Below are 27,317 nucleotides of genomic sequence, written 5' to 3'. Positions count from 1 at the left end.
GCCGCTCTCCGCGCCCCCCCGGCAGCGCTGCCATGGCTCCCCCACACCCACCCGGCCGCACAGCCGCCTCCCCGCACGGCCGCGGCCTCCCCTCAGCGCCGGCTCCCCCGGCCGGGGCTCCGCAGGCCCCGCTGCCGTTCCCCGGCTGCCCGGCCTGTGCGGGAAAACCGCCATGGCGGGAGGGCCTGACAGCGGAGCCGCGGCCCTGACCAGCAAACGGGGGTTTTTGTTTTGCGCGGGGGCAGCAGGTTGGAGGCCGGCAGCTGCCACCCGATCCCCTCGGCGCTGCCCCGCGGTGACCTCCACCCCGAGCCCCGGGGAGCTGCCACGGCCCCGGGCGAAACCAGACTCCCAGCCCGGGGCAGCTCGGCGGAGAGGCCAAGGGATGAACAGCGGGCGCCGCGCAAAGGGCTCCCTGTTCCCTGCCAGCCCTTCCCCACCTCGGACTCGCCATTTGGGAGGATTTCGGCCAATCTGCCAGCCAGGGAGCCAGCTCTCCCCCGCCTGAGTCCTCCCAGCTCCTCTTCAGAGCCACTGGGGTGGGGGCACTGCTGGGGGACCCTGCCCAGCCTGGGCTCCACGGTCTGGGGGGTCCTGGCTCAGCACCAGCACCGGCGGGCAGGGGCGAGCTCTGCCTCCTCCGGAGGGGCTGGCAGCAGCCCTGGGGTGTGGGGCGCTGCCCCCGCTTCGCCACTCCACGGGGAAGCATCCCTTTTCGGAGGGGGGCACGCTGGAGGGCGTCGGGAACGGGGTGCTGGAGCAGGAACGGGATGGGAGGGAGCACCGACTGGTTCCCCATCTGCTGCCTTCAGCGGCAGATAAAACGCTGCCCCGGCCTTGGCGCGAGGGCTGATACCAGCCAAATTCAGCTTCCTGTGAGTCAAAAGCCGCTTCCTGCCGGCAGAGCCCTGCCTGATAATGGCTGCGCTCTGCTCTCTGCCCGGGGAGCAGACCCTCTGCCCGCGTCTCTTCTCGCACTGCCCACACGTATCACCCAACCACAGCATCTCCCCCCACCCCAGTGCAGGGTCTCTGGGCGCCTTAAACTCGAATTTCCCTCCCAGTCTGGAAGGGCTGCTGGCACCCTCATCCTCAGGACACCCGAAGGGACGTGGGGGCCCGCTGTATTGAGCTGCCCCTCAACGTAGAGGCAGCGTCGTTCGCTCTGCCTGTGTTCCTGCTGCCCATCGCCAGCAGTGGGGCACGGCCGCTGGCCCCCAGCTGCGTCAGGATCGGGGTTCCCCGGCCCCATGGCATGACCGTGGGTTCCCCAGCCCAGCTGGGGTTCCCCAGCCCCGCTCTCTCTGCGGCGATCAGCCATCCCTCGCCCTGACTGTAAACCCTTGGTGGGTCCCTCTGCTGCACATGCAAAGCTGCTGTCACGTACCTGTTTTGAGATTAGCAAACTTGGGTTTGTGTTCGATCTGAGCTGCTCTTTTCTCTTTAAGGTGCCTTTTTAACTTCCTACACGTTGTGTTTTGTTCTAAGGAAATTTTTGTTCTTCTGAAAGAAATTACCAGCTGTAACAGGGAGCGGACGTGCACAGGAAAAAGCGGTTGGACAGAAACTGCGACATGCAGCAAAGGATGAAATCCTGCAGTGCCATCAGAGACGTCCCCGTCAGGTGCTTCAGAGATGGTACCTCGAGTCCATCTCCCCGGCAGCCCACCGCCTCCCCGCTGCCTCTGGCGCCGGGGTACCACCAGCAGACGGAGCGGCGAGCGCGCCGAGCACAGCCCACCTCTGCAATTACTCCTTCTGCACAGGCTTCAGCACCGAAACAGACGTTTTATTTCAATATGGACTCTTACAACTTTTGATCAAGAAACTGTTCTTGGTACTTCTCATCTCTGGGAAGTCAGCCCTTGATTGGCTTCTATATTTAGACTTCTCCAGGGCTTTAGGAAGTTCACTCCTCATGGTATTTAGGTGTAGGATGAAAGCAGCTTTTGCGGGGGATATGTTAAACCACAGCAGGCTCCCTCTGCTAATGCTGCGAGGAGAAAGAGGAGCTAGATTCCTCGAACTTCCCTCTTCCTCTTGTCCCTCATGCCACGGGCACAGTGCATGCCTTAGAAATAGGCACTGGGGAAATGCTAGGCTGAGAACAATATCAGCTGGATCGCTCATAATAAAAAGAACCCATCAGAGGAATATGGGAAATGCTTTCACTTACAGGTTTTGCTCTTTTTTCTCCTGGAAATATTTTGCTGGGAAATTTTTCTGATCATTTCTGGTTGAAAAATGAGGGAGAAGCGCTTGCTAAAATGTTGATGATGTTTCTCTGCGCTAAGCATTTCTGTGTCGCTTTGCACGAACCACCAAGCAAACCTGAAGCCCCATCCTGCACTTACAGCTACAGCCCTACTTACTGCAGTAAAACCAGCGCCGGCTCTGCGGCTGAGCTGAGCGTGGCTCCCGCCCGGGGAGTGCATTTCTCCGGGGGAAACCCAGCCACAAAGAACAAGTCATTTGCCCAAAGCTATGCGTTGACCCGGGCCAGGAGCTGGCGGACCGGCGTGCCCGAGGCCCCGGCCACCAGCCTGCGCTGGGTGCATTTCGCATTGTTTCTCTACCCAGAACTGTACACAATACTTCTCTTTTTTTTGCAAAGTAAATACTTCCTTGTAAGGGGGAGCCGGGCGCGTGATTTTTAGACGGCAAACAAAGCTGAGGTGTACGTCTTTCATCGGGGGACGGGAGCCTCTTACGAGCAAGCTGCTCTTTCAGCAGCCGCAGCTGAGCCATGGAGATGGGTCCAGGCCTTTGCTCTGACCTTGGCTTATTTCTCTGCCGGCTCCCAGGCCTGGGAATGAAAACACGGCGGCCTGGGAGGGGCGAGCCTGGCAATGGCAGCCCTGCCTCCGGCTGCGGAGAGGGCCCAAGGTGGGCTGCGGGCTCGGCTGCGGGCGCCGTGCCGGCGGGTGCCGGGGGAGGGTGGGTGGCTGCCCCCCTGGGGAGCGGGGCTGCCCCCCATCCTGGGCCTGCCCGGAGGTGGCAGGAGAAGCCCGGCGGGCAGCCAGCCTTGCTCAGATGCCAGCTCAGAGGCTTGAGGACAGTTCACACCGCGCAGGAGAGCAGAGCGGGGAAGCCAGAGGTGCAGCTGAACCCAACACGCAGCAGTAAGCCCAGCTTATCGCCCCAACAAACGCGAGCCCGCGCCCGCCTGCCCGGGACCAGCGGGGAGCGGGCACGGCCCTGCCTGCACCGTGCCGCTGCGGGCAGGGCTACAGCAGGCGAGCAGGTCTGTGCCAAAGGTAACAAACACCGGGCGCCGTGGAGCAGCCTAAGGTGCTGCCGGAGCACCGTTTCTCTTGGGTTTGGTGAGAAAGGCTGCAGAGCACCTGCCTGACCTGCCCGGGAAATCGCTCTCCCGGGGCCACACTCTTCCCGTCGACTGGGGACCACCGCGCTGCCGGGCCCTGCAGCGTGCCCTCACCCGCACGGGAGAAGGGTCACGCCGTGGCTCGCTAACGGGGACATTCTTATTTGGGGATGACTATAACGTTGCGGTATATCTTACTATTCTGAAATAGGCAGAGTTAAAATGTGAGTTTGGGGGTTTTTTTAATAAATCTGCCAGGATGGGTAGCAATTTCTTAATGTCATTTGGATCTTAAGTGATTTTGGGAGCCATGGTACCAGGGGGGAAAAAAGGGGGGAAAAATGGTAAACTGCATTTATAATTAGAAAAGCGTTTATATTCCATAGCATCCTGAAAGCAATCTAAAACTAGAAGTCTAAAAAATATTGAAAATATCTAGCTGTAACACAAACCCAGAACACGTTTAGAGCTGGCTCTTCCTTGAAGTAACTTATCGCTGTGAGCAATCTCCACAGCGCCAAGGCACTAATCTAAAAAAGATCACCACCAAAGCAAAATCTTCCAAGTTGGAGGGGGACAAGGTGCTGTAACAAGTGACGAGGTTACCTGTCACAGCAAGGTGACCCCTCTCTTCCTGGGAACAGTCCCAGCAGTGTTAGGGCAGCTGGGCGGCATCATCATAGCGAGGACGCGGTGATGTCAAAATGAAACTAAGGAGGAGGAGGCACAGAGCAGCAGCAGCAGCAGTTCAGCTCATCAGTGGCAAGTAAAATTATGTAAAATAAGTTACAAATGATGCGACTGTGAATCAAGGTCAGGCCGGGCTGAGAGGCTGAGCCCAGGCTGCATGGCATCCCGGCGCCAGCTCCCCGACCCTGGCCGTTCAGAGGACGTGGGCCGCAGTCGGAGGCTCCCATAGGATCAGCACGACGGGCCTTCAGGAACACGCTGACAGCTCAGGAGCCGTCCGAGGGGGCTCAGGCGCCCGCACGCCCTCCCCTCCCAACGCCCAGCCTCCTCGCCAGGTAAGGGTGCTGCAGGACTCCAACCGTGCCAGGCCACAGTGGCTTCAGCCCAGCCCGACCCCGACGCCGGAGCCTGGAAACGCCGGTTTCCCACTTTACACCCCAGCACCAGCCCATCGCTGCTCCCTGTGAGCGCACGCTGGGTTCAAGAACACTGCGCCTTAAATGCGGGCGGTGCCGAACCGTGACGGTCACATGGGACTCCATCACCCCCTCTCCCAACAGAGGAACCCAGCAACACACACGGCAGCTACCCTCGGTGAGAGCAGGCGCTCGTGTTTATTCTGGGCTGTGCGCGCGGTGCTGCAAGGGTGGGGGGTCCTATACAGGGACCGGGGGGCACAGGGGAGAGACGCTGATGGAAATCTCTTGGGTCTCTCCCTACATTCAGGTAAACCTGCTCTGTCTTCTGGCTTGTTTCCCCAGTAACCACACTAGGTGGACCCCAACTCTTCCAAAAGCCGAGCTCTGACTGGTAAATAACGCCCGGGAAGGATTCCCCATTAACCTGGGACCACCAAGTGGATTTCTTTGAGCTCCTGACTAAGACTACACGTAAGGGGAGCAGAAGTCAAGCATGTTGTTTAACGCTCTGTCATAGTGATCCATCCACAGAGATGCCTCTCCCAGGTCTGACACGGGCCAGCAACGTCCCGTCACATCTGGTCTAACTGCCACATCTCCGCAGGCTGGACACGTGGGTCATATGGAGCTGCCTCACATCTGGGTCCCCCCGGTTTTCTGTGAGTCTGTGTCTCCGAACAGGGATGCTACTGGGAGCAGAAGAAAGGGAGGGCAAACCAAATGGGGCAGGGAAGCCAGACAATTAATAAAACCTGCCCTCTGTGTGAGGAATAAATTGGCAGCTGACAGGTTATAATCTGTGCAAGCAGGATCTTCACAGGAGAGGTGAAGGCTCCATTGGGGGCCAATTGGATGGTTAATTAGGAGGACAAAGCAGAGGATTCGTGAAAATGTTTATGAAACAGTGTTTGGCAAGGGAGCCTCTGAGAAACGCTCACCAGAGAGGAGTTGCTTTTGGTTAGGAGGAGGAAACACGAGGGTGAAACAGCAGAACCGAGCACGGAGAGAGAAAATAGTGATGCAAATGTCTGTAAAAGGGACGGGGATTCCCAAGTGCGGTGCAGAGGAGTTCGGGGAAGGACCCTATGACATCTAATTTTTCTAGAAATACACGGGCTGTGTCCTCCCTCTTCCTCCTCCCTCCCCTGGTCCCCACCCCTGTGACCAAAAAAGCCGGGGCAGTGCAGAGCAGCCTCTCGAGGTAGCTGGCAGGCAGCCGCCACAGCCAGCCAATCCGCGCGGCGTTCCCCGTGCAGAGACGGGCACGAGGAAAGCAATTAAACCGAAGCTTTGATTAGGACTCACAGATGACTGCTTGTGTTAGAAATGCCTGAGCTTCTTTAAGCGTCTTGGTGGTGGCTGGAGCCGGCCTGATCCCCCATCCCCTCCTCGGCGCGTTGCTGCTGCTGCAGCGGGAGCGTGACTGATGCTCTCTGTCCCACACACGGCTCCGAGAGCTCAGAGGTAGGAACCAGTTGCTAAGAGACAGGACTGTACTTTCCAGCCCACATCCAGACCTTTGTCACCAGCTCAAGGGCTTTCTGCTGGATCAAAACGCCCAACACAGGTGAGCAGGAGCGGGCAGGCCTCCCCCCGGCCCGGCACAGCCGCCTGGCCCCGGCACCGGGAGCCGCGCGACTGACATCCAGGCTGATGATGGGGACAACAAACCCAAAAGCATCCCCAAGGGACCAGCTGCCCTGGGCTGGCTGCTTGTCCCAGTGCCATGAGACTGCAAACTGGGATGCCCCGTTGGTTACTGGGCGCCAGCACGGACGGTACTTGCAGCACCGCAAGCCAGAAGGTTTTGGGTGTCTCGGCAGCGTGGATGAGTGGATGACTCAGGGTTTGCTTTGAGATCCCTCCTTCAAATGCAGGCCAAGTCAGGAGCCCCAAACTTTATCCTCCTTTTTTCCAGGGGGTGCCTGATGAATCTGAATTTATTTTTAGCCCAGAGACTCCCGTGACACAGACCCATCACCGTATCTGGCAAGCGGAAAGCCCAAACTCTGAGCCACAGAGACCGAGTTACCCCGACTTCCCCAGGACACCCCCCTCCCTCTTGGGTCCACCTGAGCCGCCGGCACCGCCTCCGCCCGTGTGTCGGAAGGGAAACGCGTCCTTCTGGGCCACAGAGCAGAAGCAGAGCGAGGACAGAGAGGAACCATTCTCACAGCCCCTCGGTTTCCCAACTGACGTTCCATGAAGGACCCTGCACCTCGCTGGTGAGACACAACCGGCCCCCGCTCAGCTTCCAGTGGCCACTGCCTTAATCACAGACATGCAGGAAAGAAACCGTTATGCCAAACCTCTGCTCTCCCTCTCTGCTCCCGTACACACGCACATACAGTCTGCAGCCATTTCTCCTCCAGTAAACTGCTACTCTTTGGCACCAGCCATAAAAGTGGAAGTCAGCACCACTCCAACAAAGACAATGATTTTGGCCAACAGGTACCTGCCCTCGCTACAATCAGCTAATTAAACCAGATGCCGAAACTCAGTGGTGGCTTTGGCCCATCCTGATGCAATTCTTTAGAGGTAGGCACAGCTAATATGAGATCAGGGGAAGGTAATTGCTAATTTGCACTAAAGAAAGGGATATGAATCTGCACTCCTCTGTCATGGCAATGCAGACAAGGTTTTGTGAAGCCAGAGCATCCACACGGGCTGGGTGAACGGACACCCCATCGATGCTCCTCCACGCCTCTGTGGCTTCCCTGCCATTTGTTTTTCCACAGCGTTAAGTTCATAGACTGCTCCTATCAGGCCTAATGTAACAAGAAGACCAAAACTGAAACTATATTAGCAGGAGATTATTGCTGAGAACGGTTTGGACAAAGAGACTCTTGAGAAAGTTCTCTCTGAAAGGAGCGTGGCCACCTCTCCGGGGCTCCGCTGCAGTCCTCGGTCAGCGGCCGAATTCCCTGGCCTGCCTGTGGTCAGAGCAAGCCCCTCTGAGCCACGGCCCGCGAGGAGAGTGGAGAAGAGCCGACCCATCGCCCTGACAGCTTCTCAGTAATTCGGGGCCCCGAGGGCTTGGACCCCTCTTCCTTTGCCAAGGTGGGGCGTAACCTGAAGAGTCGGAACGGCACCTCATCAGACCTGCGTTTCTTTCCAATTTAGCTTCATTTAACAAGGCCTTGCAGAGCTGTGCTTTGTTTATTTGCTTTCTTACCTTCTTCGGAGCAATACCCACCAAGAACCACAAATCTGAAAGCGATAGCGGGGTGAGGGAGATAACGTTTGGATGAAAGTTATCCAAAAAATGCTGTTCCTCTCGGATCAGCAATGCCGTTGATGTTTCTGGAATCACGCAGGATGCACAGTGTAGATGGTAGAAGAGATTATTCTCCCAGACACTGTTCAGTCAGACACGCATCAGGGGACTGGGGCCGGGAGGAGCGGTGGGGTGCGGGACCTTTGGTGATGCGCGCCCAGGTCTCACGAGCGCCGGTGGCCAAAGCCAGTCCCCGAGGCTGAGGCTGTCTGGGGACGGTGGTATCTCCCGCTGGAGCTGCGCCACGTGTGCCGTACCGCAGTACTAACAACCACGCCGGGGCTGCCTTATGATCAGGCTGGGAGTCTTGGCAGAAAAAAAGCAGGGACTGAATTAGATGCTGTTTTCCCCCCTTATCCCTAGAAGCAGCTTCAGCAGGCTGTCCCGGAGGGGTGGGAGTGGGCAGGAGCTGGAAACAGGCTCTGCTGCCAAATCCTCTGCTCCCGGCTCTGTGAGGAACTTCATCCTGCCAGTCTGCGTAACTGCAGATTGTCAGAGCTCTTTAAATTCACCTTGCAAAGGTACTGGAGGCTTTTGCTGCTGCCTGGTGAGCTTAAGCCAGCTCTCAGGCCCAGAGGACTGGGTATCACTGCTGTGACTCTTGCCACGAGCAGCTTCAGAAGTAAAAACTGCGACTGATGTTGTGCAAACTTGGAGCTGAGTCTGGAAAGGATGTTGACGTAGGAGATTTTCTCTAGACTGGGTTGGATGGGACCTAAGTGCACATTTAAACGTAAACCTGCCATCGGCCCAGCTCCTTGGAGAAGCCAGCGCTGCCCCGCCTGCCCGGGGTAGGCTATTTCACAGCAGGTGAAGGCTCTGTATGCTCTAAGTAAGGCTTGTGCTATACAAGTAATAGACAATTTCTCAGATAATACCCTCAGGCCCATTTGCCTTGTCTAAGGCTCTTCTGAATGGTCTTGATTTATTTTTTTTTTATCACTTGAAGTCCACAGAAAGTCTAAGTGGTTATTCACATAGTGAAAACCTTCTGTTGACTAACGTTCTTAGAGGTTATAGATGTGCAGCTTTTTGGGGCACTGAATATGGCCATTGAAGGGTACTTGTACCAGGAAAAATGTGGCCTCTATTAGCAGTTGGAGCAGCATCTTTCCGACATGCCCGGCTTCTCAGCTCAGGCGTTCTGCCACTGTGCTGTGCTGTCCCAAGGCCTGGCACCGTGGCTTTCACATCACAACGCTCCCTGTCTCTGGAGCTAAACCCTGTTTAAGGGTAGGCTGGACCGTGAGATTTATCTGGTGTCCCATGTGATGCTCTTCCTGCTGTCGGTGAAAGGCCTCCACCCATTTTGCTTTTTGGTCTCATCAATTCTCTTTAGAGCTCTCCCCCGCTATAGCACCTTTCCTCGGGTGAGCTTCACCAGGCACAATTGTGAAATAATTTTGAACATCTGGCTCCAGGGGAGCCAGCACAGGTGAACTGTACTCGTACAACAACAGCGACCCACCCGCACGGGTGTCCTCAGCCTTTTAGTAACGCCTACAAGAACCCCAGAACCTCGCGTCGGCTCCGCGGGGTCAGGGACTGAGCAGAAAAGCAAACTCCAAGGTGGGCAGTGCGGCAGAGCCCACCCAATCCCCAAGGCTCTGCGTGGTCCCCGAAGGGCTGGACTGATGCCCGGCTTCCCCGGCCTCCTGCCGCAGAGCTCCAGCCCACACCACGGGCTGCCAGGACGGGTCTGTCCCGGGAGCCTGGGCACCGCTGCGGAGCTGCCACGCGCTCCCGCCACGCATGGCGACGTACAGCATTGATTTAGGGAGCGTGCCTACCCCCTCCCGCAGCTAATGCCCGAACCAAAGTCTGAGGCTACCCCCGCCCCCCCCCCGCACACCCTGCTGCTACAGCCGAAGCCATCTGCATCGCCGGTTGTCACCGAGCGCTGCCCGGTTGTCACCGAAGCGCTGTCCGTTTCCCGGCACTGTGTCTCCATCTCAGCCTACATTTCTATGAGAAGGACTGTCTAAATGATGCTAAATGCTTAGGACAAGAGGGACACGAGACCATAATGAACCGCATCTTAGCACCTTGTCACGAACAAATTCTCCCACAGTTCTGAGCAAATCCGGGGAGAAGGGAGCGCTCTGCGCATCCAGCACCGGGGCTCGGTCTGGTCCGGGGAGAACGAGGTGTTTTACACCTGAGCGCGCGTTAGCCAGGGGAAGGAAGGGCAGATCTGGGCACTTTGGGCTGTATCCATTGTCTGCGCTGCAGTAGCACACAAAGATACCCTCCTCCTCCTCCTCAGTACAGCCTAAACGCGTTTTTTCCCAACTCCCTGACCTAAAGGATGCGGCATCCAGCCCGTAGGTGAAGAGGGCTGTCAGACAACAGTGTCCTCCGCTGCTAACCCTCACGTGTTTATCTGCGTCAGGTTTTTTTAATTGTATGTGTTAAACGTCCAGCATCCTTGGGACGTTCATCTGGGAAAACGAAATCTGAACAGTCTCCGTGCCAGACATCCGTCCGCACTGCTGTTCCTATTCCCAGTGCATTCTTTGAGAAGACCACCATCTGCTCTGACCACCACCTAAGGCAGATGCCCCCTTCTCAGCGCACAGTCCCAGCTCTCAAGCCACCCAAATCTGATTAGGCCTGTTCTGATGAGAGGCCTGGAGGAGGGCAAGGGAAAGTTGCTCGGGAGAGAAAATAATAACCACATGTTAATTATGTTTTCGCTACAGATGCACAGAAAATACACAAACCAGCTCAGGATGCACAAGCCGAAAGGAACAGCTCAACCGGGCTGCTGCTGGGGGGTTATTATTTTGGGGGTTTGGGATTATCTTTTTTTTTTTTTTTTTTTCCCAGAGGAGGAGTGGCCCCAGCCCTGTCAGGGGAAGGAAAGATCTTATCCCCACTGCTGCCCTCTACGCGCTCTCTACCACCTCTCTTCTAGCTTTCACTCCCGGTACCTCGGATTTCCTGTAGCGACCTGCAGATACAGCAGAGAGCGGCGCGCACCCCCCCGCCTCCCCCTCCGCCGCGCCCGGGCTGGGGGTGTTTTTGCCCGTCTCTTCAGCCGTGGGACAGTCCCGAGCACGCTGCTTCCCCGGCAGATGTGCTGCGCGAAGGACGAGCGGACAGGACGAGCCGTATCAGGTTGCTGAGGAGCACAGCCAGGAGAAAGCAACCGAAACGCCGCTCCAGAAGTATTTGGGAAAAGAAGCTGAACAGGCATTAAACCAGAATACACGCTTTACCGTCGAGCAAAAGGCTCGTATCGGCTTTGTGAATTATTTGACGGCACGCGTGAGAGAAATGAAATACACCCACGAACCCAGCCCAAACCACCGAGGACGAGGACAGCACTGAATTATCAGGAGCTGCAGAAAATCCCTGTCAAGTTATCTCTAAATTCGAGAGCTGCTCCAGGCAAACCCAAAAGGCAGCAACTGCATCCGTCTGAAACGGTGCACGGGATTCCCGGCAGAGGGGGGCACGGGGGCGCTGAGCAGGGCCGGGACAGAGGGGCCAGGAGACGACAACTCCCGCAGCCCCCGCGCCGGCGGCGTTTGGGGAGCGCGATGACTGGTCTTCCCTACAGCCAGGGGCTCTGTAAAGGCCCCCCCAGCCCCGGGCGCTGGGAAATAAGCACTAGTGCCCCTTGGAAAATTCATCCGTCCCCCGAGGACATGCCTGCGTTTTTGTTTGTGGGTTTAGGGGAGCCGCGGTGTTATCTCCTATCCGTAGCCTGCGGGGACTCTGCCACGGGAGATGCGGGGGCCTAGACACGCTCCGGGCTGAAACTTCATCTGTGCAGAAGCCCTTTGGGAATACGCGGGCTTGCGCCGGCCTCGCCGAGCCACTGACCCTGGGGACTCCCTCCCGGACAAAGGGGAGGGGGCGTCTAGCGAGCAGCAGGGTCGAGGGAGTCTGGCTCGGCCTCTCTGGGGTACCATGACTCTGCAGCATTTGGAAGATGTGGGATAGAGTCGCCGGCGAGCCGGAGAGGACCCGGGGGGAGCGCTGTGTCTGCGGACGGGGGGACCGCTCCTAATCCGCCCTCGGCAGGGGCTCTTGGGGGGCGGCGGGGGAGCGGGAGAGGAGGGCTGCGAAGAGGTCTCAAAAAAGAAAAAAAAATTGCAAAGAATTTTTTTGGGGCATGGCATGGGGGAGGGGGGCCGCAAGGGGAGAAAGAAAGGCGCCTCTGAGCACCACGAAGGGAAAGGGAGAAATAATGACCCTTCCCCCTCCCCCCAATAATAAGGCAGACCAGATGGGAGGTAAATAGTGCGTTTAGAAGCATTTGCCACAGATGGGCTGCCCTCAATGGAAGCATCCTCCAGCCACATCAATGCTGGAGTCTGTGTGTGCACAGAAAACACTGCACCCTTTAGAGCAGCGGCAGCAGCAGCAGCAGCAGCGGGGAGAGGAGGGGAGGAACGGGGGGGGGGGGGGGGGGGGCGAGGAAAAAAATAATAATAATAAAAAAAAATCCCTCCCGGAGCCCTTCTGTGCCCGCCGGCCCGGAGCGGTCCCCGGCGGGGCAACGGGCCGCCCCCCCCCCCACCTCCCCCCCCAGCCCCCCGTCCTCCCGGGGCAGCGGGGCCGGGGCAGCGCCCGGCGCAGCCCTGCGCGCAGGGCCGCGAAAGTTGCGCGTTTCCCTGCGCGCCGGGGAGCGGGGCGCGCTCGGGACGGGAACAATGGGGCGGCGGGGCAGCCCCGGGCGGCGGCGGGGCGGGGAGGCAGGCAGGCAGGCAGCAGGCAGGCAGCAGGCAGCAGGCAGGCAGCAGGCAGGGAGGGAGGGAGGGAGGGAGGGAGGGAGGCGGCCGGTGCGCCCCGCGCCGCCGGCCCGGCGGGGCGCCGAACAATGAGGCTCCGGCGGGGGAGTTTCCCGGGACGGCGGCCCGCGGGGAGCGAGGGGGGGGGGGGAGCTGCCCTAATCCGGGCTCTGCCGCTGCCCGCACCCCCCCCTTCCCCCGGGGCACCGGCTGCAGCGGCCGCGCCGGGGCGGGCAGCACCGCGGGACGCCGGGGCCGGGCTCCGCTCCGCTCGGTGCGGCGGGCAGGGCGCGGCGGAGGGGAGGGGGGAGGAGAGGCGGAGGGGGGGGCGGGTGGCGGGGGGTGCCGGCGCCCCCTCCCCGCCGCTCTCTGCCCTTGACTGCAGCCCTGTCCCCGGCCGTGGGGCGGATGGGAAATGCCGGGCGAACGTGATCGGACGGGACGGGGGGGGGGGGGAGTGGGGGGGGGCCCGCACCGGGCGGCGGCGCGGCCCACCCCACCCCACCCCCCCCCCCGCGGGGGCAGGTGCACGGCGGCGGCGGGGGGCACCGCCGCTCCCCCCCCCCCCCCCTCCTTGGGGACGCACCGGATGGGACGGGGGCGAGGGGAGGTGGGGCGGGGGGGGGGGGGGGTCAGCGGAAGGTGCGAGGCTCCGGGCGGGCGCCTCTCCCCATCCGCATCCCGGGCGGGTCGGGGCGGCGGGGGCGCGGCGGGTGCCCCGGGAAGCGGCGGGGGCTGCGGGAGCGGCCGGGCCCCGCGTCGCGCCCCGCATGGGGCATGCGCGCTCCCGGCGGCCGGCGGCGCGGCGGGGCTGGGCCGCCCGGTGCTGACGGGACAGGGCCGGCGCGGCGGTGGCGGGGGACAGGAGGGCCCCGGGGGGGTGCCCGCCCCCGCCCCGGGCAACGGCTCCCAACCCCCCCCACCGCCCCCCCCACCTCCCACCCCCCCACCCCCCCCCCGGGGAGGACAGACAGACACGGACAGGCAGGCAAGACAGACAGACACAGAGCCCCCGGGGCACGGAGCGCACTAACCGTTCCCGTTTTCACCGGCACATAAACCACCACTTGACCCATCTTCGTCGCCTCCCTGGTGCCGTTTCCCAGGCGGAAGCCCTTGGACCGGACCCAGAACTGGAACTTGCCTTTCTCCCCCCCGCCGGAGCCGCCGCCGGAGCCGGATCCCCCCTGCAGCACCTCGGCGATGCGCTGGTACTTGCTCCGGGTCACCGTCTTGGTTTTGGCCGAATCCCCGTAGGTGCGCAGGCACCAGTCCCGGAACTGCCGCCCCAGCTCGCTGTCCCCGGGGCGGCTCCCCCGCAGCAGCAACGGCGGCTTCGGCATCGCCCGGTCGGCGGCGGCGGCGGCGGCAGAAGCGGCGGAGGAAGAGGAGGAGGCGGCGGCGGCGGCGGCGCCCGGCCCCGGCGCCCTGTCCCGGAGGGGGCGGCCCGGGACGGGCCGTCGAGGCGGGATGGAGCGGGGAGGGGGTAGACGGGGAGGGAGGGGTGAGGGGTAGGGAGGGGGGGGGGGGGTTGTGTGTGGCCGCGGCAGGAGGAGGATGGGGGTTGAGGGGTTGGGGGGGGGTGGGGGGTGCCGGGGCTCGGACAGCGAACCGGGCGGAGGGAGGCACCGGCGGTGGCGGCGGCAGCAGCAGCCGCTCCTGTCACAGGATCACAGGCGGCTCCGGCTCGGCCCCCCCCCCCCCCCTCCCTCCCTCCGCCCGCCCGCCCGCCCGTCCCTGCCTCCTCCGCCCTCCCCCGGCCGCCTCCTCCTCTCAGCGGGATCCCACCTGTTAGAGCCGCCGCTGCCGCCGGGCCCCCCCCCCGCCCCCCAACATCTCCCCCCGTCGCCCCCCGCTCCCCGCAGCGCAGCCGGTGGGATGCGCTTGGCCGGCCCCCCCTCCACACACCCCACCCCCTCCCCGCTCCCCGGCCCGAACGGGCCGGGGAGCGGGGAGGGGGTGGGGTGTGTGTGTGGGGGGGCGGCCGATGCGTTTTGGGGGGGTTTTGGGGGTCGCGGGTCCAGGTGCCGGTCCCAGACAAAGGGCCGGCGGGGCGCACGTGTGCGGCGGGACGGGCCCGGGGGCGGGGGGGGGCGGGTTGGAGGGGGGGGGGGGGGGCGGGGGCGGGCACCTGCCGATCCGCCGCAGAACCGGGGAGGAGCCGCGGGGGGGGTCCGGTTGTCCCGCCGGAACGGTCTGAAAGGCAACGGGACGGAGCGGGGAGGGGGGCGGGATCGCCCCTTCCTCTCCACCCCCCCCCCCCGCCGCCTCGATCGTTGTCCCGCCGGAGCGGGAGAACCGCACCCGGCCCCGGGGCAGCCGCGATCGTGCCAGCCCCGGAGCGGGAGACAAAGGCCGGACCCCGGCCCCGGTGCCTCGTTCCTCTCCCCCGCAGCCGCCCCCCCCGCCCCGTCAGCCTCTCCGCGGCGGTTCCCCGGGCAGAGCATCCTCGCGGGGGGGGGGGGGGGCGGCTGTCCCGCGGCGCGACGGAGCCCCGCCACTGCGGGGGGGTGTGTGTGTGGGGGGGGGGGCTCTGGCCACGGTCCCGCTTCTCCATCCCCGAGGGGTCTCTGGGGGTGGGCGGTCACCGGCGGCCCGGGGGGGGGGGCGAGCTGGGGCCGCCCGTCCCAGGCGGCAGCTGTAGCTCTGTGTGTCCCCGCAGCCACACGCGTGTGCCGGGTTTCTGGTGGTGCCACGCGTGTGCTGCCTGTCCATTGGGGCCACGCGTGTGCTCTGTGCCCACCCGGCAGTACCACACGCGTGTGCGCCCGGGCTGTCCCTGGGTGCCACACGTGCTCCATCAATGCCACACATGTGCCCCCAGTCCGTCCATCAACGCCACGCGTGTGCTCCCTGTCCACCAGTGCCACACGTGTGCTCCTGGTCTGTCCGTCAGTCCCACGCATGTTCCCTGTCCATCGGTGCCACGCACGCTCTCAGTCTGTCCATCGGTGCTGTGCGTGCGCTGTGCCCACCCAGCAGAGCCACGCATGTGCTCCTGGTCTGTCCCTCAATGCCACGCGTGCTCCCAGTCTCTCTATCAATGCTGCACATGTGCTCTTGGTCTGTCCATTGGTGCCACATGGGTGCTCCTGATCTGTCTGTCTGTGCCACACATGTGCTCTGTGCCCACCCAGCAGTGCCACACGTGTGCTCCTGGTGTGTGCATTGATGCCACACATGCTCCCTGTCTGTCCATCAGTGCCACACATGTGCTCCATGCCCACCCGGCAGTGCCACACGTGTGTTTGCGCCTGCCTGGCAGTGCCACATGTGTGCTCTGTGCCAGCTGTGGCACGGCCGTGGCGTGTGCCGAGGGCTGTCTGCGCTGCCAGCCGCGGCAGGGCCGGCGTGAGGACGTCGGAGCAGGAGCCGGGAGCCTGTGGGAACCTGGAAGAGGAATTTGATGTGTCAGGGAGTTGTCGGCGGCCGGTGCTGGAGGTGCGGGGCGCCGTGGTGGCCGAGCCAGCTGGCGCAGAGCCGCACGCCGGCGGGAAGGTGAGGGCACCTCGCCGCCCCTCGCCCCGTGCCAGCCGCTCTGTGCCCCTCGACAGGTCCCCGAGGTGGGCGCTGGGTGCTGCGGGAGCTGAGCCGGGGTCAGCCATGCTGGGGGGGGGACGGTGAGGACAGGGCATGGCAGAGACACTGGAGCATTGGAATTAATTATTGCCCTGTGCCGCGGTAAGTCCTGTTGACCCTTGCTACCCCATCGTGCCTCTGGACAGCTCTCCAAAAAATTCCCAGTGCCGCCATCCAGTTTGCACTGGGCCCAGTGTGGTGCTGGTGGAGAGGGACCTGTGGAGCGCACGAGGTCTTCCCTGGTTTGGGTTTTCTACCCAAAGGCAGTCGTACAGGATGCCTACAGGAGCTCGCTAGTGCACTGCAGTATTTTTGCTGACCACTAAAAAGAAGATGGACATCCTTTCAAGCCTCAGTCAGCCATGGCAGCACGGCCTTCTCGGGGGACTGCTGCCAGGAGTGGCTGGGGGGATGGAAATGGCAGAAAAGAGACAGATATTCTGCACAGTGGGGGCTCAGCTCTGAGCCTGCCACAGCCCGTGGGCAGCCCGCCCGCACGGCGCGAAGCAGTCACCAGCTGAACTGGGTGTCCAGAACCGGCCGGCACTGGGGTGGCCGTGGGGGGGATTTCCTGGGGGAACTCCATGGGGAGGAGGAGGTGTGGTGGCCGTTGGCTGTCTAGGCTCGGTGCTGGAGTCCTGCTGCTTTGCAGGAGATGCTGAGTGAGGAAGAGGGTAAAAGGCCACTTGGCTCTTGCTGAGGAGTTGCTCTAAGCCGGGGGCGGTGCTGCCTTCTTCACCTCCGGGCTGAGGGGGTCACTGAGTTCCCCACCTTGCAGTTCACACACTCAGGAGCCAAGGGAAAAGGGAACGTCCTCTCACACCACCACAGGCATGGACAGAAGTCTCCTACCTCAGCCCACCCATTTGAACCTGAGGTAGGAGATTGCATGTCCATTGAACGCAGATATTTTCACACGAACAGCACCAATTTCAGTTTTATTGCTGCCAAATCACGATGGCCATCGAATGTTAGCTCCATCAGCGCAAAGCAGAGTGAGAAGCATTCTATTTTCCATAACGATTAACAGACACCCCTCCTTGGCATGAACGACACTTTGCAGAGTAAGACACCAGCGGAAGGGTCCGAGTCTGTCCCAGGAAAGGGGAAGGAACCGGCAGAGGAGGCTCAGGGAGGAGCGAGGAGCTGCGCGTGGTGGCCGGGTGCTCCCAGCCTCCCCAGTTTGCTGGGTGGACGCGTCCTTGGCGTGGGCTGAGCCGGTCTGCTGCGGCGCGAGGAAGGCACGGCTGGTGGGAGGGGAGGACTTCAGCGGTCTTCTCCCTGCAGTGACCGTCCTCTGTAGAAAATTGCTGGAAACTGCAGTATTTCCAGTGGATGACCTTGGCCTGGTGCACAGCGCTCACGGGGCGCGAGGGCTCTGCTTCCCCGTCCTCTGGCTGTGGCGAGCTGTGTCCTGCCAGCCGGTCCTTGGACGGGATCTCTCGCCTGTCTTCCACCTGGTTTGGTTTGTTGATAGTTGGTTCAATGTCTTGTCTGCTCTTTGATGTGAGTACCGAATCTGCCCAGTGCCTCTCTGGGGGGTTTGGGGGTCCACCTGGAAGGCGATACAGAGGGCCACTCTCTGCAGAGCACGGGCAGGAGTTTCCCCAGTTTGGGAGGGCGAGGCCAGCCAAACCGAGAACCGTCAGCCTCTGAACACGGATTTGGGGAAGACTGCTCACACAGAGCGGATCAATGGTTTAGGTCCCAATCCAGCACGGATTCAACAAGGGTTTAAGTTGCAATCTCATGACACAGCAGATTACAGTGATATTGAGGCCACTCTTCTCCTTAAAGGTAGGGAAAAAAAGTGGAAGTGTTTGGTGGCGCTGGACCTTAAACTGTCAGTTTTGGATGACAGAGATACTGGGTGTTCAGCACGGGGTGTCTGCTCCAGGCTTCTCCACAGACAAGCACGTGGTAACTCCAGTTTCACTGCTATTTATACTATATAAATAAAAGTTGCTCTTAGTAACTTCCAACAAATATAAACTAGACATTAGTTCTCTTTGTAACATTTTTCCAGGTAAGGGGTACCCCAGACCCTGGACTATTGTAATTATTCTCTCACATACATAAAACCAAGGAAATCGGAAATTAGCGATCATAATATCTAGAAAATGCTTAATTAGAAATATCAGGGCAGCTTAGCTGAGGTGGGAGCTGAGGAGGGAAGGTGGCGGCGCCTCTGTAGCACGGTGAGTGTCTGGAGAAGGTACGTGGTGTGTGCGTAGAGGTCCCTTCTCAAGGTACAAGAAAAAGGGATGATCAACAGAAGTATGAGTCATCCACACTACTAAAACCAGATAATTTTGACCCGTCTGATAGCTAACCGGTGGAATTTATCACCGCAGAGAGTGTTTGTGTATGCAGAAGGACCCGGTGCCTGCTGAGAGGAGAAACACCTGGGAAGGTACAGACTTAAGGAGAAGGGTGAGATAAGCACTCAGGCTTTAGGGGTAAGTCTAAAACTGGTGGTCAGGAGTGAGGAAGATGCTTCCCCTGAGGATATCTCCTTCCCTGGTTTTTCGCCGTGGCACTCGGGCCCTCCCTGGAAGGGTCTGATGCTTGCCAGGGCAGGGGCAGCCCCGCACTCTGGAGGGACCGACTCAGCTCGGCCGTATTCCCGCACTCCCCGGGCTTCCCGCAGCCGCTGTGTTCAGCAGGACAGCGGTCGGTCCTCGCACCTCGGGCACGGCGAGCCCTCAGCCTCGGCCCCGAGCCTGGGCTCCGGGCTCCCGCTCCTGGCCAGGGGGATCAGGGCAGTGGGCGAGCTGGGGGGGAGCGGTGGCCTCCACCAGCCATGCGGGACCGTGCTGGGGACTCTCTGACCCACCCCGAGAGCAGCTGCCTGCTGATGGGGGGTGGCACCGGTGGACTCTTCCCAGCCCTCACCCCAGACACCCCCCCCAGTTACGTTTACAGCTTCATGGAAAGTGATAAGGGGAAAGCACCCATCTCCTCAGAGCTGCTTTAAATACCGTTTATCAGCTGGACGCGAGGGCAGCCCAGCACCACCTAAAGCCTCACGTGGGGGAGGCCAGCAGCACGTGCCCCCCAGATCCCAGCTGGAGAAGGCCCCGTGCCAGCAGGTGCCCTGCACCCTCCCCACTCCGCTGGGTTTGCTGGTCAGCATCTGGATTCGCCCTTGAGTAGGACCCAGACTGGAACCGTTTGCCAAACCCCCCTGGGTGCTGCTGGGTGGGATGAGAGCGGCCGGCAGCGGGGTGGGCGCAGGGGAACCGGACCCAGCAGCGGATGTAGCCGGTACCGAGCGGCACAGAGTGAGCTCAGGAGTTAATAACCGTCAGGTCTGCCGGCAGCAGGGAGCTTCCTCGGGGAAGGGCAGAAAACGTTGAGGTACTTACGGGATCACTGCGGGTGAGCGTTTGGCTCTTGTAACTTCAGCCACTCAACACCCGCCAGCCAGCGTTACCTGGGCGTCTTGACTGCCGCTGCAGCCCCTGCGTGACGGCGATCGCCGTCAGGAACCTTCAGCCTGGTGCTGTAAACGCCTGGCGTGGAGGGAGAGGAATCGCTTGCTGGAGCTGCCCGATTCTTCCCATCAGACACGAAGGAGCGCGTGTGTCTCACGCAGTTGGTGTCTGAGGCGTTCAGCTACCTGAGGCTGGACGGGAGAGCTGTGACCCCCCAACGGCACCACCGTGATCCACTGACAAGAGAGATGTGACCCCCCAACAGGATGCAGTCAAGAAAAAGGGGGACGATCCCCAGTTGTCTCAGGAGAGTCATTCTGAGAGAGGTACCGAGAAGTATAAGGGCTCTGGTGACGCTCCGGGCTGCTCGCTGGTTCTGGTTGAGAGAATGAATCCTGAAAGTAGCGCTGAGAGTTTGCTGGGTTGGTCAGGGGAAAGGGGAGCGTCTCCCAGAGATGACTCGGCTCATTGATCTCAGCAAAATGAATGCTGAGAGAAGACCCATTTGTGGGCAATCAGGAGAGAGACACCCCGGGGGGGGGACACGGACTAAACCCCAGCACCACCTTGGCACAAGAACGAGTAGGAATAAACAGGCTGTGTGTCAGCCCGTGCTTGAAACAGGGAGACGCGTCGGAGCCATCGGTCTCTCCAGGAGCGATCGCAGAGGAGAACTGGGGGGGACCCGGCGGCTGCGAGAGCGGAGCTTGGTCAGTTGTGAATGACACGGCACGGCGTGGCTGCCGCTCGCAGCGGGCACTGGGCACCGGCTGCGGTCCCTTCAGGGTCTGTCCCCGCAGTCAGAAAGCAGTTTTAATTCTCCCGTAGTTTTTGCTAACTCTGAACCTAAACAATCAGATTTTTCCACGTAGAATTATTCTTGACTTTAATCAAAACCTAATTTAGATCCAGGTCAGATAATGAGTCAAAGCAGCTAAGGGCAGTCAGCAAAGAGCCTGAATCGCTCCCGGAGCTGATCGGATTGCTGTCCGTGTCACAGCACCGAAACATTCTCTGGCGTGGCTTTCACGCGGGAGGGGCCTGGGACTGACACCAGCGGAGGGGCTGGAGTCACAGAGCGAACGGGGATTTGTGGGAATAACAGACATTTTTCCCACCTTCTTCTTCTGTCTCCAGCGTGGCCTTGGAGGGCTGGGAACCAAACCACGTGGATGCTCAATTGATGTGCTTGGGGGAAAAAAACCGCAGAAGGGGCGCAGCAGCCTGAGCGCTGCGGTGGGGCCCGAAATACCCACCAGCTGCCGGGGCTGTGTGGGAGCCCGGGCCAGGAACAGCCGGGGAGCTGCAGATCAGGGCTGAGCTCCATTTCCAGAGCTGCGTGGGGAAGTCTGATGGCACCTGCCCACATCCTCTGCGACTGCACATGATGCCACATCTCCCTCAGTTTCAAGATCAGCAAATTTACCCTTCTCTGCTTTTTTCCTTCAGGAGAGAGAAGGAAAAAAACCAACCGGGAGGCCACAGATTTCCAGGGTAGGCTGTGCTAACGCGGTACAAGCTGTCACCAGGCGAGCCTGGAGGAGACGGGGTGCCCTCTGCAAGCTGGAGTCCTCATTGTCTGCGTGGCAGAGGACAAGCAGGGAAGTAATATGAACCAAAAATAGTTTTACAGTTTGGGAAGTGAAACTGTGTTCCTGTGACCTCTCACACTTGTGCTTATGTGCAGGGCAGTGGGTTGTCTTGCTCTGCCAGCGAGAGGAGAGGGTTATCTCCTTCCCTCCAGGTGTAACCCCCCCTCTGCTTGGGCTCTCCTTTCCCGTCCCAGCGTCCTCCTTTGAAACCCTCGCCATGGGTGCACTCCGGCAGCATCTGCAGCTGCAAACAGCTGGACGGGGCTTTCCCATGAGCCTGTTTACGTTGCTCTGAGGTCCGGGGGCTGCTCTGGGCTCTGCGGAATCCCTGCTGCCTCTGCGGGACCTCTGGGCACGGCTGGCATGGGAGGGGAGATGCGAGTCCTGGGCAGGGTGGGCAGCTCCCAACCTGTCAGAAGGGAGCTGCGAGGTGGGGGTCTGGCCTTTAGCTCAAAACGTTTAAATGCCAGTGCTGAAAGGCATGGCTGGCTGGTGGGGAAGGGAGGAGGCAGCAGAGACCTTGCACCTGGGGAGGGCTGCCTGCTCGTCCAGGCCCCCAGGAGAAGCTGGGTTTAAATTTTCAATGTGCTGGTGGGCACGAGGGCCCTTGTGAGGATATTTCTGGGTGGGATTTAATGGACTCGGGCTAAATCTTGGAAACCCTTGTGCAGCGAGGTAACGAAATGCCGGCTATTCTTTGGCTGCATCCCACCAATAGTTTAAGTGCTTGGACACAGCTGTCGGCTGCTCTGGATGCCCGTCCGGGTGCTTGCCCGTCCCCATCCCTGCCCGGCCGGGTGCCCAGGGTGCTCCGTGCTGCCGTTGCTGGGTGGGTGCTGGCTGCAGAGCGCGTGCTGCTCGTGGCTGTCTCTGAACAGGTTCCCCGGTGCCGTAGGTCTCCAAAGACTCGTTACCAGCCGAGCTGGGGAGCCTGGCCCGCAGCATTGCCCCGGGAGACGCTGAGCACCAGCAGGGCTCGTTACCCGTAACGGGGTGAGAGGCAGAGCCCGGCCACCAGCCTGCGGGATGCTGCTGCTTTCCTTCAACTTTTTGCGTCAGGCAGTGGCCGAGGGAGCCCTGGGGCCGTTTCTGTTGATTTTATCTGGGAGGTGCGTGGTTGGGCTTTTGCCTGATTTCCTAGAATTTTCTGGGAGATGTTGAGGTCTGGTCTGGTCCCAGAATAAAGCGGATTCTGTGTCGCCATGGGGCCGAATGGGTTAATTTTTGTGCTTCTCTCCCCAGCTCGCTGCGGACTCTGGCTGGGACAGAACATCTGTCTGTTGCTATGGCTGCGGTACACTTGAAGGGGATGACTGGATAATTATTGCAAACATCCATCCTGCCCGATGCGCTCCCGGACCCTCCGTGCCCAAACGCGGGGGAGCGGCCGCCGTTGGGAGCCCAACTTGTCACGGGGACCCTACCTCGGGATGGCGCGTTGGCAGCACCTTTTCATTTGCATAATTAATGAGGCCGCGGCTGCAGGGCTCCTGGGAAATCCGACGCAGAGCAGCAGCGATGAAATGGCACAGAGGGCTCCAGCCTTCTCCGTGGCTCGTTAGAGCTCTGCTTGCTGATAACGCCCCGCTTTGGAGCTACAGGGGAGTTGTTCTATTAATTTACCACCCACTTCTATCTGAACAGATTGCTCCGGGCCCAATCCTGCCATCCCTCCCGCCAGGCGCAGGCCCTGGGCCTGCCCGCGGCCGCGCAGGATGCGGCGACGGGGTACCCGCACCCCCTGGCCCGAGCCCCACGGGCCGTCCGCAGCGGTCGGGGGCCTGGGAAGCTGCGAGCTCCCGGGTCGTGACGTGGACCCGTGACTTCCCCGGCTTCGCCCCGCTGGGGAGGCTGCTTGGCTGCTGCCAGCAGCGCTGCCTGGACTCCCTGTCTGCTCCGCCACCGCCCGCAGCTCGGTGACCCGCTGGGTCAGACCCGGCGCGTTGCGCGCCTCTGCACCATCCTGGGCTCGTAGCCGCTGTGCCAGCGCCGGTGACTGGCCCATACGGCCCCCGGGGATGGGCACCACGGAGGGGAAAGGGGGGTGGTTGCTCCTCGCCGGTGGATCCCGCTGACAGGCACTGCCTGGTGATCCACCCGGGACCCCCGGCCTCGCCTGGCGGCTGTATGTGCCCCCCCAGCGGTGCCCGTCTCAGAGGCTGGGGGGTGCCAGAACCCTGTAACTCCCCGGCAGCTCCTTCCCCTGCTCCCAGGAGTCAGCCCGCCTTTAGCCTGTGCCGCGACACCCACGTCCCCTTTGTTCCTGGTGTGACTGCTGTTCTTTTGCCTACTGGTGTTTAACCCTGCCCTGGATCTAACCCTGGGGGTGTTCAAAGATCCAGACCCCGTGGCCTGTGGATTGTCCCTGTTTCAGCAAGTTCCCACCTCTGAATTAATAGAGCAAAAAATAATGCAGAAATCCCCCTTCTGACCAGACACTGCTGTGCTCTGCTTAACTATGAACGTCAATGCATCCATTGTACATTTTTTTCTGTTTATCAACACGTGGTGGGGTAGGAAGCCCAAGTGGAGCTGGGACCACGATAGGCTCAGACCTCCACAGCCGCCGGCCGACAAACAGCATCGCAGCCGGGACCCTCCGCCGGGACCGTCTTCGCCCCACAGAAGTCCAGGTAGGCTGCGTGGGACCGGGCTGCCCCTCGCTTTTCCCGTTATCTACAACTGGCAGTAAATAATGAGATTTTCCTGCAGCACTTTGCATCTGCCGAGCAGCCCCGCGAGCACCAGTTGGTGCGGAGCGTTCCCAGGGGCTGAGCACCTTGCTGAAGGCCGGTGGCAGGTAGGGCCAGGCCAGGGCAGTGGGACTGTCAGGCAGTGCTGCTGCTTTAAACCAGGGAGGATGGTGGCAGGAGAACCCTGGGCTACTCCCAGGTCCTGTTTGATCCTTATCATCCCTACATTTTTGTGTATGATTCAATAAACTCCTTTGCTTGCACAACTTTTATTCTCATCGGCATGACTCAGGTGCAAATGATCTGCTCACATTAGCAAGTGATAGAGTTGAGCCCCATGGCTACAAAACCTTCACGAGATCCTAATTTTGATTCAGTTGGCCTGGAGGGCAGAGCCGAGCAGAGGGAATGGGGCAAATGGGGGTGGCAGGGTGGGTGGGCACCACCCTGGCCCAGCAAAGGGGGCTCCCAGGCATGGCAGAAGGTCTGTTAGGGTTTGGGGGGCTCCCAGAGCCCCTCTTCCCACAGAGCTCATCACATCCAGCCCCTGAGGAAGTTCTGGGATCTGCTCTCCCAGGTCGGGCCCTGGCCTGGGGCAGCCAGGGCGGGCTGGGTGCTGGGGGGATGCATGGCTGCCCCACGGGGCTGGCTGCAGGGGCACCCCTGGACACCCAGCTCTGCCTGGAGGTGCCCCACTTTGGGGCGCCTCTGTTTGGAGGTGACTTGTCTGAAAACACACAGGGCATTGGGAGCTGCAGGTCTCCGGGAGCGTGTCCAGGCTGGAGGATTGCTGTGGCCAGCAGAAACTCGATGCCACTTTCTGCTCGCAGGAGGGTCCCGATCCGTGGTCCCAGAGCTGTGGGGAAGCTTCTCCTCCAGTCCCAGGGCTGGGGGGGCTTTAGAGGACAAGCTGCCTGTGGCTTCAGCTCCTGGGGGGGGATGCTGGGGGAAGGGTAGCAGGACGTGCAGTGTCCATGGCAGGGTGCGGGCCGTTATCTCCTGACAGCGGTGAGTCCAGTGTCCCCAGCCCAGCCCTCGGAGGAAGAAGGGCTCTTGGGGACAGCTTTGGTCCCCGTGCTGCCCAAGGCTGCAGGCAGGGAGGAGGGCAAGTGAGTCACTGCAGAGCCACGGCTGAGATGCGGAGCTGTGCCCAGCAGCGGGGGAGCGGGGCAGTGGCTGCGGGGGGAGGAGGGGGGGGCAGAGCTCCCCCAAGGCCACTCCTGGCCGGCAGCTCGAGATGGGGACAGGCGTGGGGATGGAGGTTTGCCATCTCCCCTACCTCCTGGGCTTGGCCCCATTTCCAACGTGTCTTGGCACCATATGGCGCTTCGCTTTATTTGTTCTGCGGCGACTTGGGAAGGAGGGCAGCGTTTCATTGTCTGGCAGAGGAGGTGGGACGCAGGCACAGGAACATGCCCGTGTCCCGGGGGATCACCGCCGGAGCCAGGCGCTCCGCATCTCGCCCGAGCTGCGGGTCGGTGTCCTCACCCCTTCGCTCCGGAGGGGCTTCCCGGAGAGTCGCTGCCGGAGATTCACCCACCCACGAAGCCCCGGAGCTGAACCGGCACCGCGTGTGCAGGAGCATCCCGGTGCGGAGCGTGACCGACCCGCCACGGGACGCTGCCTGGTAGGAGGAAAACGTGGCAGCGCTGCTACTGACTCATCAGAGCACAGGCAGCGATTCTGCGACAGCGATGCCGGGCTTGCCCAGCACCAAAAAGTGACAGCACGCTCCACCCACCCGGGCTTGCGGGGAGCAGGAGCCTTCTCCGCATGCCCGCTGGCTGGAGGAGCCGCTATCCCACGCACGTCTCCCCGTCCTGCTCCGTGACACCCCAAATCTGAGCCCACAGCCCCCCCCCCCCGCCGCCCCCGTCCCTCCCCTCCGCTGCCGGGGGCCCAGCGCGCTCCCATCCCGCTCCAGCCGTGGAGGGAGGATGAAAAGCTGCCTTAGAGCCTCGGAGGCCCAGCCCTGCCAGATTTGCATATTTTTTCCTGGCCCCTAAACCAGACATTTCTCAGGGGAAGTGAATGCGTCGTCTTCTGTCCCCAAGGGTGCTGCGTGCTGGGGCAGCAGCCGCCGCGCGTGGAGGGGCCGCGGGCCCGGCCCCCACCGGCTGCCCACGGGCACAGCCCTGCCCGCCCGCAGGAAAAGCTGCTTTCTGCGTGGTTTCAAAATTGATGGGCTTTAATGCTGCTGACCTGGGAGCAGATCCTGCCCCTCTTCGCTCGCAGGAGGAGCCCTGGAGGCGGCCAGGCTGCAGCCGCCTGCACAGACCTGCACATTTTTATTTTTTCCACTAGAATTTCCAGCCTGTCCCTCCTATAATTTAGTCACATGAAAAGACGCCGCGCGGAGAGGGGGAGAGGATGGGGAAACTTGCAAAGTCAGCCCTGGAGAGGGAATCCGTGTCGGGAAGCATTACAAAGGGAGCTGGGGGGGGTTGGCTCCGGTGGCTCCCAGGCGCGGTTGGCTTGTGCCAGCGCCCCAGGAGCTCGCCCAGCGCAACGCGCGGCTCTTTCTCTCCCCGCGTCCCCCTCGCTCCGCTTTTCTGGCGCTGCGGGCTCCGGCTGGGGCAGCCCCGGCGCTGTTGCCATGGCCGCAGCATCGGGGGACAATCCCCGCCCCGGAGCATCCCGCTCCCGCCCGCCCCGGGCTCCCCCGGCCCCGGGAACCGTCCGGGAACCGTCCGGGAACCTCCCGGGAGCGGCTCCGTCTCCTCCGCGGCAAAAGCCGCAGCGTGGATTTTACACGCAGGAGATTAGACAGGGCTGTGCACGCCGCTGCCAGAGCCCGCAGGAGGAGGAGGAGGAGGAGGAGGAAGAGGAGGAGGAGGAGGAGGAGGAGAACGGGGCAGCTCCGGGCTGGGCGGCAGCCAGCGGCCCCGGGGGGGCCGGGAGGGGCGGCGGGCAGGTAGGGCGGGCAGCGCCGCGGCCCCGGAGCGACGGGCGGGAGGTGCCCGGAGGGGGTTGGGGGGGTTGGAGCGGGGGGGCCGGTGCCACCGCCCCTCCCCGGGGAGCGGAGGGGGGGGGAGCCCGGCGGAGAGGAGCGCAGCTGATCCCCGGGCTCAGCCCGCAGCTGATCCGCCACCCACCCCCCCGCAGCCCCCCCAGCTGCCGCAGCGTGGGCAGCCGCGGTCCCGCGTGTCCCCGCCGGCATCGCACGGCCCGGTGGCCCCGGGGATGGGGGGGGGGGCGGGGCGGGACCGGGGCCAGCAGCTCCCCGCCGCGGGGGGGGCGGGGAGCGGGGGCAGCAGGACGGTGCCCGGTGCCCCGCGCAGGGCGGGGCTGCCGGAGGGAAGCGCCCGGTCCCTGCCCGGTCCCTGCCCGCTGCCGAGCCGGGGGGGGGCGGCCGCCTACTCCCCGCGGCCGGCGGGGAGCGGAGGGGTGGGGGGGAGAGGTGATGGGGGAGCCCCGCGCTGCAGGCAGCTGCCTGCAGCTCTGCCCGCCGCAGGGTTCTGGGGCCGCCCGGCGCTGCAGCGGGGTCTGGGGACAAGCCCGGGCTGCGGGGACGGTGCAAATCCCCAGACGTGACACTGGGGGGGTGCAGCAACACGCCCGGA

At 61.9% G+C, this 27,317-nt stretch overlaps 2 protein-coding genes across 2 annotated transcripts in view; both read right to left on the bottom strand.

Moving 5' to 3' along the window:
• NOL4L (nucleolar protein 4 like) overlaps positions 1-13,855 on the bottom strand; it is a 64,091-nt gene extending 50,236 nt beyond the window's left edge. Inside the window, exon 1 of the mRNA XM_074843171.1 lies at positions 13,488-13,855. Within this exon, the coding sequence (XP_074699272.1) occupies positions 13,488-13,796 (309 nt within the window). The 5' untranslated portion in view covers positions 13,797-13,855. The remainder of the gene's footprint in view (positions 1-13,487) is intronic.
• The window catches only part of COMMD7 (COMM domain containing 7), a 45,553-nt gene that overhangs the window by 4,544 nt on the left and 13,692 nt on the right, over positions 1-27,317 (bottom strand). The window lies entirely within an intron of this gene.

Source organism: Strix aluco, chromosome 17 (assembly GCF_031877795.1).
Source record: "Strix aluco isolate bStrAlu1 chromosome 17, bStrAlu1.hap1, whole genome shotgun sequence".
NCBI classification, from domain to species: Eukaryota; Metazoa; Chordata; class Aves; order Strigiformes; family Strigidae; genus Strix; species Strix aluco.
Note: the sequence above shows the minus strand (reverse complement) of the source record. Positions and strands in the feature narration are given on the sequence as shown.